Source organism: Clupea harengus, chromosome 6 (assembly GCF_900700415.2).
Source record: "Clupea harengus chromosome 6, Ch_v2.0.2, whole genome shotgun sequence".
Taxonomy (NCBI): Eukaryota; Metazoa; Chordata; class Actinopteri; order Clupeiformes; family Clupeidae; genus Clupea; species Clupea harengus.
Genome location: NC_045157.1, coordinates 17,784,360 through 17,797,689, shown reverse-complemented (window position 1 = coordinate 17,797,689; position 13,330 = coordinate 17,784,360). Strand labels below are relative to the sequence as shown.

General features: G+C 42.3%; 1 protein-coding gene across 1 annotated transcript in view; it reads right to left on the bottom strand.

Moving 5' to 3' along the window:
- Positions 1–6,178, bottom strand: part of ppfibp2a (PPFIA binding protein 2a) — a 39,688-nt gene extending 33,510 nt beyond the window's left edge. The window contains exons 1-2 of the mRNA XM_031569235.2: positions 5,729–6,178; positions 338–446 (exon numbers count right to left, since the gene is read on the bottom strand). Coding sequence (XP_031425095.1) covers positions 338–446; positions 5,729–5,815 — 196 coding nt within the window. The 5' untranslated portion in view covers positions 5,816–6,178. The remainder of the gene's footprint in view (positions 1–337; positions 447–5,728) is intronic.
- Between the last annotated feature and the right edge of the window lie 7,152 nt (positions 6,179–13,330).

Here is a 13,330-nt window from a genome sequence, read left to right as displayed (position 1 = left end):
AGTAATGACACTATTAAAGTTTAAATATACTAACAACAGCAGCTACTGCACCTATCGGTACCCACTAATTTTTCTTCTAGCATTCACTGCATGCACTGCAACAGGGAGGCACAAACATCATACCATACATGACAAAACATGGACACGGAGCTGACATATTTCCCAGTGGACTGGCAGAATCTGGGGAGGTCCAAGTGTTACCCTCTAGGACATTTTAGGACATTCTTCTTCTAACCCCTCACAATGAGGAAATAACATGATACTGAATGAGGGTCAGAAAAACAATGCCATATGATCTTATTCTGAGGTAAAAATGCATCTTAATCCACTTGCTTACCGGCAATAATGTCATCCATTTGCTCTAGCGCTGTCTCCAACATGTGACTGGCATCTGAAGCCATGGCAATGGGATATTTCCTTGGCCTCAATCGTTCACTCTCAAGGCTCTGGAAGATATTTTACAAGACAAAAAGGACGTAAAGTCACCAAAACAGAAAAGACTTACATGATCACTGACATGATCACAGCCAAGATCCCAAACTTAGCCATTTCCAGCTTAGCCTCCTCTCTTTGTAATTCATTCAGTGCAAAACAACAACAGCTGTTTTGTTGTGCCCAGTAAATATTTTCTATGGATGTGGCTTTTGGGTTTAGACTTTCCTATCATTTTGCAAAATGGCATCCCACTACTGTCAGCATTTCTGACCAATTGGGATCGGAGTAAAAATAGAGGCAACACAAGTGTTTAGCCATTCTCATTTGTAAAATGGCTATGTTGTTCTTTGGGCTGGCAAAAATATAGTTACTGTGTTTAGAAGCACATGTTTAAAACAGCAATGTTCCAACATTAAGAATTTTGGTCACAGCAAAAACACGTATAAACACATTTCCCCTCTCCTAATCAATGCTGTTTTTGAAGGAAGCAATGATGACCTTAGATGTAACATAAGGAAATGAACGCTGGTGCATCAGATTATCATGATCCGAAATGAACCCAAATTAAATTTGGTTTGAGTGAATCACTCTACAGAGTCATGCCAACTGCTACTTTGAATAGAGTTTTGGATGAAGGGGGTTTCAGTTGTCACTAGTTTGTTGGCAGAGGGAGTTTGAAACAATCATCCATGATTCACAGTGCTGTCTACACATATTTGAATGAATTAACTCATATAGGACAATAAACAAAACTGCACTGGTATTGATCGTTGTTTATCTTCAGTCTATGCGTGCTCCATGGGAATCCCTCAAGGCTCAATTTTAGGTCGACCTTGCTTTCGCTTTTATTTACTACGTATCTATTTAGCTAGAGATTACACAGGTGTAGATCCTACACTGTGGTGACTGTGGTCCCAGCTGCCTTGAGATCATTCACAAGCTCCCCCTGTGTAGTTCTGGGGTTATTGTGCACCTTTCGGATGATCACAGATACCGCACGAGGGGATATCTTGCATGCAGCCCCAGAACTAGAGCGATTGACAGTTGTTTGGTGTAGCTTCCATTTGTGAATAATCGCACCAATAGTTGTCTGATTCTAACCAAGCTGCTTGCCGATGGTTTTGTAGCCCATTCCAGCCTTGTGCAGGTCTACAATCTTATCTCTGACGTCCTTGGACAACTCTTTGGTCTTGCCCATGGTGGTGAGGTTGAAGTTGTGAAGTATGATTCTTTGGACAGGTTTCTTTTATAGACGTCACCAGTTGAGATCAGGTGTACCTTGTTAGGCCTAATGAGGACTAATCTGTGTGCTTCTTGGGCACATAACTGGTCTGTGGGAGCCAGAATTCTTGCTGTTTGGTAGGGGTTCAAATAATTATTTTCCGTGACAAATGCAAATCAATTCATAACTGTTATAAAATTCAGTTTTCTGGATGTTTTGTTGTATATTCTGTCTCTCACTGTTAAAATAGACCTACCATCACAATTATAGATCACACATTTCTTTGCAAGTGGCCAAACTTGCGAAATCGGCAGGGGGTCAGATACTTATTTTCCCCACTGTATGTACAAACATACATATACCACATAGTAACCTAGACATATCCACCAATTAAATACTTGGTGACCAATGTAAACATGCTGTTATTATTTGTTAATTTAATACAATGGCTCCTTCTACCTCTAGCTTTGATGATATATCTCCCCTTGCAGGGTCCTCACTACTAAGTACTCCCACACACCAAGACCACCCCCACCCCCTCCTGTGAGGTAGTATAAATTGACTGACCATTAAGGCTCATTGTGTGCCAGTGCGGTTGTTTTAACAGTGCCATGGGGATACGGCTGTCAGTGAGATAAGCAGGCTGGTATTTCAGAGTTGTAAAGCAACAAGCAGCCTAGGCTGAACAATACTGTGCATACACATCTCCCCGTAATTCACCGTTTAAAACACAGACAAAACTAGCACCCTCTTGCCATTCAAATGAGACAGGAGCCTGACATCAATGCTGCACCGAATATTTTCCAGTGCAGAGGCACACAGGGACCTAAAGCATAATGTGGTCTATGGAAGGCTTTCTGCCTCTCCAACAATTCCTTTAGCTTTGATCATTCATCATATAGGTTGTCCATTTATGAATATCCCCACTACTCAATAGATGGACTGTAAAGTCCCAAAGAGGTCCATGCCTTTTCTTCCAAATATGATGGCAGAATCAGTTGTTACTGTACAAGTTACAACTTGTTCAAGAAGCGCCCCACCTAAAATATTGAAGTGATTAGCATAATGCCTCCATACTGAGATAAGCAGAGCGTGTTAATGTTCTGATGGCATATTAAAGAGAAGATGCTTTAGCTGTTTTACCAGTGAGTGGTGTTCTTTGGATATTCATAGTGCTACTGTTTTGTCTCACTACCAATACTCCTCTGTTTCAGTGACACATGACCATACCCTCACTCTTGAGGCCAAGCTCCTGAATCAACTTGTCTCCATGTAATTGTCCTGACAACACCTCCAGAGATTGTTTCGAGTACAGGATCAAGCCGAATGACTAGTGGCACCTGATATCACTCTGGCCTACCTCAATCAGCGGAGAACACGAGATAGAAGGTGACAGAGAGAGTGAAAGGAGGGGAGACTATAACAGGGAGGGCTTCACTTCACTTGACAGCATCTCTTCAAATTAACTGAAATATATAAAAATTAAAAACATTTTGATTTGGTGAATTATTGGAATAGGTTGGAAGCCCAGATCAATGACTTGTGTACAAACTATTCAGATAAACTATTCAGCAAAACATGCTGTTTCTACAGTGAGGAGCAGCTATTGTCATAACACATAAACAAACGGCCTATCTCCCTTAGAATTCCACTCCCTCTGGCAGAAGGAAAGAAAGGAAAGCTGTAATTAGCCAGCTTTGCAGTAAACAAAACATTGCAGTGTTCCGAAGGGAAAGCTGAATGATTTTTAAGAAGGCTTGGGTAGCGCAGAGCACAGAGAGGCAATTAAAAAACACCCAAATGATACAGTGCAAATAATTCCTTCAAACAATGCTTTACTCTCAGCTGAACATCTCTGTGTGGGAGGAGTGGATTCGGTACATGAGACAAAGCAAAATAAGCTTTGACAAAAATTATATTTCAAATCTATATTTTTAGTTTATTTTATGTGCTAGCTTTGATATCTATCCTGAATTCTAAGCTTTAAAGCAACACAATCAATACACATAACCATAACCATAACGCTGTGCATTGCATATATCGTCTTTTTTTATGCATTTCTAACTTCCCAGTACAGAAAGAAACAAAGTATCAAAAGAATTATTGATTTATTATTGGAATTATTGGTAAATTATTGGTAAACAACTTCAACTTGTTCCTTTAATTATGTACTACAATGGTTTCTGTATGAAGAAAAAAAACTGCAAAATGACATGGAGCAAATGATCAAGCAAGCTCTTTTCCCTCAACCAAGCATCCAGAACCCAGCGTCTCCCTCGTCCTCTAATCGAGCCTGGCATCTGTGACAGAGGCATCAGAGCTGAGGGGGCAGGGGATCCAGAGAAACAACCAGCCGCACATTAGAAGACAATCTGTATGTCAGCTGGTAAAACTTACATTTTACATATTTAGGCGATGACACATCACTTGAAAGTTGAAACCTCAATTAGTATTCTCAGGTTACACTTTCAAGAGCATCACATGACTATCGAGTGTAACTTCATCTGTCACTGTGGAAGCCTGTGTGTTTTTGAAGAATTTGAAAGTTCTCTGTCGCTTCAAGAGCAAGTGACAGTAGATGGTAAGTGTTAAAAGCACTGCCATAACCCTCATCACTGAGGGGTTTGATGGGCTTTGACCCTTTATCAGATCAAAGAAATGTACCTTAGATATCAGATCTGTTAAGCAATGTCATAGCAATGTATGTACAGTAATGTCATCCTCAAAATGCCAGACCGTCGGAAACTATTACCATTCGGAGCCCATAGGCCAACTCAACTCTCATTCTTCCTACCTCACCCGCTATCAGATCTTTTTTCTGATCATTAAGAGTAGTAGAGCTGAGCAGTGCTGCATTATTATTGTGAGTAGCACACTGGTGGGAACATTTTGCCTAAGGGGGCATCCATGCATTTTTTAAAGACTACTTTGAGGAAGTGATAGCTTTCCCCTGCGTTGAACAACGATTTCAACATCATACATACAATTTTGGATAAGAACACACATTAGGACAGTAGGATCAGTAAAATACGATGCTCATCAAAGAAACATGCAATCTTCAAACAACGCGCTACTGTGCTTCCACAAATTAAAATGATGTGATAAGATGTCACTGCTTTTAACATCCACTGTAAAGACCAAACTTGCCTGGGAGCTCCTCTCAAAGGATTACTTTTAGAGGAGACTGATGAGGCGATAACTCTGGGCTCCTTAATTGTAATTTGCTGCCATTATTGAAATCCTCAGAGCGCTCCTAGGCTGGGATGATTCATGTATCGAACTCCCTCAACTGTGTGCATTCTGGATTTGCATATCTCTGCCAGGCAAGGGAGCAGGAAGGCATTCTACTGACACTGGTTCTGTGGTGTTCTTAATGACAGTTCTAGCAATTAAAAAACACCAGCATTGTTTACCGCATCATTCTTATACAATGACAGCCAAACACAATCCCTGTACTCCTCCTCGGTCTGCATCTCTCATGCTCTTTGCACTCTCTAATTTCCTTTTTCACATCCTTTCCTTCATCCTCTGCCCTACAGCAATTTCCTCTGATTCCTCCTCCTTTCTTACAGGACTTTAATATCTAGACATCACAGGGTGTGATTATTATCTCTGAATATTCATACTGTTTACCTAAACAGTGTTTAGAAGGTGAACGTTTTGTTTACAAGACACTGTAGGCCTAAACACAATTGATTTGGGGGGGGATTTCAACCTGAACAAAAGTAGGCTATTTACAATAGTCCTTAATAAATATACAAATAAAAATATGTCATGCGACGAAAAGTAAAAAGACGTTTTCAGACTTGAGCTTTCTTTCATATGTTTGAATCCTTACATAGGAGAAAAACAATGAATAGGTAAACTCGACAGATACAGACAGATTTAATTTAATCGCAACTGGGCACGTGGCATTATGTTATGACAGAAATTAGTGCAAAATACTTACTTAGCAATGCATAATCCATAGGCTAATCCCTCGATACTATCGTCAGTAGTGAATAGCCTACTGCAAATTGCATTTAAGGATGTATACTGACAACGGCAACTGAATAATACGACAATACTTACCGAATTGCTTCGATGCATCCTCAAATCGATAGTCTGGTGCTCTCTCCCGAGATCTTTGAGTCTTCTGGTCGAGTTTAGACTTTTCATTGCTGCTTTCCAGTGCGCCTTTGCTGAACTCTCTTGTTGCGTTCACCTGTCAGTTAGCCTACAGCAGGGGAGACCTTTATGACAGTAACTTTGTTATGTTGACTTTGATCCTCCCGAGGTAAACATTTTTTTTTAAATTAAGTGCATTTTTCGTTTTTTCCTGTGACCAATTTGTGCTGAGGTGGAGAAGTTAACCCCTACATGACGATTTGCCATGTGTCAAGACGAAGTGACCAAACCGAACTTGAATTCATTTCGCAACACCGCAGTCGGCAGAGCCTACGTTTCCTGTTTTAAATCAGACACAGAATTATGAATGCGCTTTGACGCATTGTGAAGTTTAGCATAGCTCACGTCTGATCATGCTTCAAAGTTTACAGATGAAAAAGCTTCCAATGGTAACAGGTACTTTCTGTGCTCTGTCGCCACTCTGCGGTAAACTGTTGTCTGTACAAGTGAAGGCGTGCTCTGCGTAGGCCAAACTCATTCCTCTAGCCTCAGAAATTGATTAGTTCCGTTGTTCTCAAACATTTCAAAGCAGACCCCCTTTTGACAGTGAAAAATACAAATTGTGTTGATTTTTTGTTTAATATTTTGGCTCTGATACTTTTCTACAATCATAGAAATTGAGTTGAAGTTTCAAGTGATATAGTCAGTGGTACAACCATCCTTACATTCAGTAGATGAGTGCAAATAGTTTCTCTCGACAACAATTTAAGCTGTATAAAGTTTTCTAGGAAGTTTAGTTTTTTCAAATATCTGCAGAAAACCTGCCCTTCCATGAGCTCTTTGAAGGATTGTTGTGACCCTATCTACCACCATGGGGTGCTAGAGCTTCATACACAGTCATGCGTTTTTTAGAGAGCAGAAGACTAATCTCCATAATGTATGAAATGTTTGGAGCAATTGGAATACATTTATCATTGCATATGTTTATATCCACCCTATGTCAGTCAACCTCTCCATGCATTTATGTATTTGTGTATTTGTGTGTGTGCGCTCGCCCGTGCGTGCGGCTGCGGGTGTGAGTGTGCGCGTGCTTGTAGAGTGGGGGTGGGGTGTTGCACCGATTTGCTCTGTGTGTGTGTGCGTGTGTGTGTGTGTGTGTGTGTGTGTGTGTGTGTGTGTGTGTGTGTGCGCGCGTGCTTGTAAAGTGGGGGTGGGGTGTTGCACCGATTTGCTCTGTGTGTGTGTATGTGCGTGTGTGTGTGTGTGCGTGTGTGCAGCACCTTTACTTTCTATTGCTATTCCACATTTGTGACTGCCTGTGGGCAGTGTCAGGGAGCTCTAGTATCAAAGAGGAACCTCACAAATCATCCATTAGTCTGTGTGTGTGTGTGTGCGTGCGTGCGTGCGTGCGTGCGTGCGTGCGTGCGTGCGTGTGTGCGTGCGTACATGTACGTGAATATTTCCACATGCCACTTAGCCCATGAAAATCCATAGAAATTCTGATTAAACAGTAATCAATCCATTCGCATTTGTTTGTTTTTGTTTGTTTTTGTCGTAAAGAAAGAGGGAGAGAGGGAAAACCTCCAGTAAGAGATGGAAAGGTGGAGCCGTGTGACAATGATATATTCCCCATGTGCTCTCTTTCGTCTGGAACATTAATAGTGAGTGTTTTCAGTGAGGTCTCCATTTGCCTCTGTCAGGCACTCGCTGGGCACACTCTCATGGCTTATTCCGTTCATATTTTAGAGTCCATTTAAAGGATGTATTTAGAATGTACTGTTCCAGCTACACTAACATTACAGAATACAGGGTCAAATCATTGCAACTGAAAACAATACAGTCTGTATACCAAATCGACTAGTTGTTTCTGATACAAAATAATCTAATATCATGCCATATTCTGATATCATTTTACACAAAATATACTGCTGGCATGTAGCAGTTGGGTTTAAGATGGTTAAAAGAGGGTGTGAAAAAAAAACTTCCAGTATTGTAGTGTTATGATTTAGTATTACTGACTGATGTAATTCCAAAATTGCAAAACCACTAAATGAAATACTCCCTAATGCTCTCCTTGTTTTCAATATTTCTTTGTCAAACAGAAAGACACATTGGGAAATAGCCAGTGTGGCAAGTGAGGATAATTATGGTAATGCTTAAATTTGTATTCATTTCAGGCAGCTAGAGGAGCACTATCTCCTTTTCTCACTGATATTTACTTGCTTAGTTAATGCTCAGCTTGTCATCTTGTGACATTGACTTTTTTGACTCCAAACTTCCTCCTCCTCAATAATGTAGTTTCAACAGAGTAGAGAGGTCGATCGGCGAGACGATAGAGGACCTTGTAAACCTTGAGTGGAGGGCTCTAAGCACAGATTACCTGAAAGTGCTGTTTTCTCTGCGTTTCCCATTAGCCTGGGTACCAGGGGTGTTTTTCTCCTGGCTCTAAACAGCCCAAATGATCATACAGGGAACTGATGAGAAGTAAAACAGCAAAGAGCTGCACTACCATTTCAAAAAAGAGATGTGAGAAGATTTTATTCACCCGTCAGGACTGTGGCATACAGAAATATGATCAGAGATGAGTTTTCAAGTTGACATTGATATAGGGTGATGAAGGAATTTGATGAAAGATAAAAGGGTAATGTTGCAAGAGGAGGTGCGTTTAGTATACCCACCTGAATCAGAACATGAAATCCATCACGTATGAATCAAATGGCAAACATTCAGACCTCGTTATGTATTTGTACTCAACCAGTGCAATGCAAACTCGTTGTTCACTTCATTCGTCTGCTAGTTGTTGACGGTCTGAACTGATGAACAGCGACAGTGTGTGCAAACATTGGTAGCAACAAATCAAAGGACAGCAGATTAGTATTTTCCCCCATTCAGCACAGTACCTGTCATTCATAAGTGAAGAGCCACTTCAACTTAGAAAGGAGTGACACGATGAAAGGAAAATCGGTCTGTTTTATTCATTCCCTATTCCTATCCTATCTTCAGTCACTTCATTGTTAAATGTGTGGTGGATCACAGACGGGGTCAAGCCACAGTGATAATGAATCAGCGTCCATCTCATTGCTGTAGTAGTACAAATGTGTTGCAGCTCAAGTGGTCCACGGTGCACAGTTAAAAAAATTCAGCTCGGCCTTTCCAATTATGCAGCGGGGCGGTAAAATCAAGCAGCTCTGCTGTATGTCAAGGGTTTTGGGTTATGAATAAATGTTGCATGAGATCTAGTGGTGCACGCAAAACAAACCCGAGGCAACACTATAGAGATATTTGCCGGGAAGAAGCTGAGCATTAGACACATTCTAAAATGAAGGAAGGTACACAAGGAAATTAGTACATCTACACAAGCAAAGATAAGGACATGCAGTGACTGGGCAGGCACAAGGGCTGTCTGGACCGGTAAGCAGTGAAAAGGTCTCTGGTCTCATCAGCAGTCATTGCCTTGATGCTAATCATGTTTGTCGTGATTACAGAATATCAGCACCCAAAGACAGGCATGAAAAACAGCTCATATGCTGTCTGTGGGTCCGTCTGTCTCTCTCTACTCTCTCTCTCTCTCTCTCTCTCTTTACTCTCTCCCTCCCCCTCTCGCTCTCTTTCTCTCAAATGGTTTCTCTCTCTGTGAGTCTCTCTCCCTCTCTCTCTCTGTATTTCTCCCATCCTCCATCCTCATGTCTTTCCCTTAGTCCTTTAAAGGGACACAGTTACATCTCCGTTTAGAATGCCATGTTCACCTGAGCACAGGAAAGTCCCATAAGCCCTTGCCTTTGATCCCATTCATTGGGTCAGACTAATATTTCACAGCGATCCTGCAAGAAGTACAGCAGAGGGGACTCAGTGGCATATTTGTATCTCTCAGTGCCCCCCTCTTCACACACACGCACACACACACACACACACACACACACACACACACACACACACACACACACACACACACACACACACACACACACACATACACACACACACTGCCTGGGACACTCTCTCTCTCTCGCGCGCCTCTCATTCTGTTCGTTGGCAGAGCTCGAACCTGGCAGCTTCAGAGCTCACATGGGCTTTTGATAATGTGCATCCTGTGCTATGGCCAGGCCTCCAACTGCCGCAGTACCTGGAGCTGAACCACTCCAAACACGTACAAAAGAGGCTCAGCTGAGCTTGGGCACAGGCGTGTACAGAGCCGAATGCCCACTTTGAGGGCTGGTAGCTCTTCAGCTCTTCAGCTCTTAATTTCTTCGGTTTCTGGGACCATATCAGACCTCTTTTGTTAGTATAAAACGACAACATGTTCTTCTCCATGTCCTGACACATTCTTGAAGGGAGGGATGTTCTTGCTGAGGATTACACACATCTTTGTGGGCACTAATGGAGTAGGCTGTGAGGGACCTTTAAGAAATAATTAGTGGACATTTAGTAGATATTCCTATTCCTTCAGCTGTTGAGGCTCTGAGAGATGTCTGGCTTAGAGGCTTAAGCTGAAGAACGATTGCATTAACATGCCAAGGAACATCTGGTGGAGTACTGGGTTTAAAGCTTTATGATAAACAGCCCTGGGACTATCTAGCTCAAGTGGGCCAGAGTATGGGAATCCATGACCATCTCGGAAAGAGCAAGACCAAAACAATCAATAACAAACTGCTCAAACTGGTCATTTTGCCTCACTTTATCCCTGCTCTGTAGATACCACATGAAAGTGGTGAGGCCAGAAAACACATTGATCATTTAATGATTATTCAGTCCTTTCAGCTACAATAGATATATAATATAACTACGCTTTTATCTGTATGGTTATTAAAGAGAGAGAAAGAGAGATGTTATCTATTCACGCTACTATATATGAAGATTTACACAGTACCTCAGCAAAAAGCCTACCGTTCATGTCTGACAATGACATATGGACACTTAAATGTATGTGTGTGTATGCGAGCAGTTCTCATGTAATATTCATGAGGAGTCTATCTCCCAGAGACCCTGGCCTTACAGCTCTGTGGGGAGGATGGACTATGCTGGCCTTTAAGCGAGAGGGGGAACTCACTTGATCTTTGTCGCCCGTCCAGACAATTCTCCTCTAATACACCGGCTCACCTTTTGTATTGCTGGGAACTTTGGGAGAGGGCTTCTCAACCGAGAGAGCACGGGTCAGAATGGAGATGAGCTACTAGGCCACTACACAGCTATGGCAACTGCCCTAAGTTTGGGCAGTGCAAAGCTTATTTTACGAATAATTTCTATTGGTCATTTTTAGTGCATTGTAACGAGTCCACATTGATATTTGGTATCTGGTATTGACTGGTTGAGGGCCAGCATGTGAGTTTTTGTAATGTTATCAGCACAGAGGTAATCCAAAAAGATCACTTCATACAGAGTAGATAGTCACATTTTTTCTTTTTGCATTGAGTGCAAACGCACACAGAAACATATGTTCATGGTTCAGCCTGCTATCCATTCAGATTACTTGCACCTGTGAACCTCACCAACCGAGAATGATCTGTCCTAGTGCCTTGACACTCAGGAGTTAGTTTAGCTTGCCTAAATAGCAGAGAAAGTTCCATTCAGATGGTGATTGGGTAGTGAGTCATGCCACTGCTGTGATGAGTCTCGTCATCGGCCCAGACAGGTGGGAGGCCACAATGAGACATCTGGCAGCCCAGCCATACTCTGATATGTGTCAGAGACATTTTTATCGAGCATTTCAGACGTCTCAGTCCATTAGGAGACTGTCTTAGTGTGCCTTGATGACAATGCGGAAGAAAGTTGAAGTAAGGATAAAGGATTGTTAATGGCCAGACAGGATAGAAGGAGAACAGCCCACCACCATATTATCCCTTGGGAGTTAGGGTGAATTTTGTAAGGTTGCTCCCTGTACTGCACTGCACTGTCTACTCCCATACTGTATTTCAATACAAAAAAATATTGTTGCAGTAATATTAAGCAAACACTCTTCGGCCAGCATACCTGTCTCAGTATGTGTAACTCAAACTCAGGCGCAAAGAAGGCAAAAGCAAGGACAGGCCCTGTTAGTGTGTTGTCACCGACAACCATTTCTCTATGTGCTCTTTAAGGCTACCATTGGTTGTGGGGTATTGTTTAAAAAAAAACGCAGTGATAACTTAAGACACAGAGCCTGTACTGAGAGGACTGTGTCCTTGGATGTCGACTCGCTGGTATGGCATGTCACTCACTTCATTTATGTCCTAATGAGGCCCTAACGCACCCTCTAACGAGCCTCTAATGCTCTGGAGCATTGGTCTATAACACTCCGGAGAATCAGCTGTTAAGTGACAGGCCCAGGCGCGTGTGGGAGGACCAGGTCGTGATTGTTCAACGGTGGAGAGCGATCGCCGGCGTCGTTATAGAGAGAGAGAGAGCGACTGTTGGCACTCTGCCTCTTAACGAGCTCTGAATAATTCACCGCCTTCATGACATTTTGGCACAGGCGAGGAGCGCAGTGGGGACGGTGCAGGAAGAGGCAACCAGTCCGAAATCACACGTCTGCTCCGCTCGCGTAGCACGAGGTCACGTCTTTCCTGAAACGTGTGCACGCAAACTCATCGATCCCGGCCTCAACACCGTGGCACGAATACACGTTTCACCACTGTAGTGTGGTATTTGGATATGTGCAGCCTGGAACAGAAAGTCTCTGTGCTTACCTAGCAGATCAAGTGGAATTAAGCCATGCGCTTGTCAAACTACTCCTTTGTAACAGGAAGGGTAGTGTGTCTGTGGGTGCGCAACAGTGTAGTTCTGAGTGGGTATCTGAAATAGTGCCTTTGATGTTCCTTACTCAATCATGAGTCTTTAAAAAAAAGCCATTCATGCATGCTTGAAATGCACAGTACCTCTAATGCTAAAAAATGAGAGCATTTGGAAGCACAGATAGAATGAAAACAGTCTCTCCTGACACTACAGAGAAATGGGGACGATACACATTCTTTAAATGGAGTTTTTTTTCAGTGGGCTATGCCATTCAGATGTCTATTAAGCTTTCTGGGTGAGATTGCCAGCGAAATTGTACACATTTCATCACTGTAGCTGAGTGCTTAGGAAAGAATGCATGCTCCTATGACAGTTGAGATCAAAGCAAAGACAGGTTTCTTTCCCTTTCAGTGCACACAACATCTTCTGTTCGCACATTTGAATATTTGGATGGATATTTATCTCAAATGCCAAAATAATGGACGGGTATGTTTTGTGTGGACGTGCCGGATAAAATACCCACAAACACACACACACACCTGAAAATGTAATCGACTCAGTGGGCATTGAGGCTTTGTTCTCTCAGACAGACGGTAGTTTCCAATTTAGAAACAGGGAGGAGAGAATAAAAGGAATTGATTGGGGGGTCCACGGAAACCAGTATACCACTGAGATGTTGGCTCGGGCTAGAGTGTCATTAAGTGCTCAGAGAGGGATGGTAATACTGAAGCAATGCTTGTTCAAAGCTGTACAAAGCTCTGATAAAAGATGTTCAGGAATCGTCCCTAAGGATAACTTTATACCCGGCGAAAGCAGGCCAGTTTTGCTGTCAACATGCCTTCTGATGGTAGACAATAG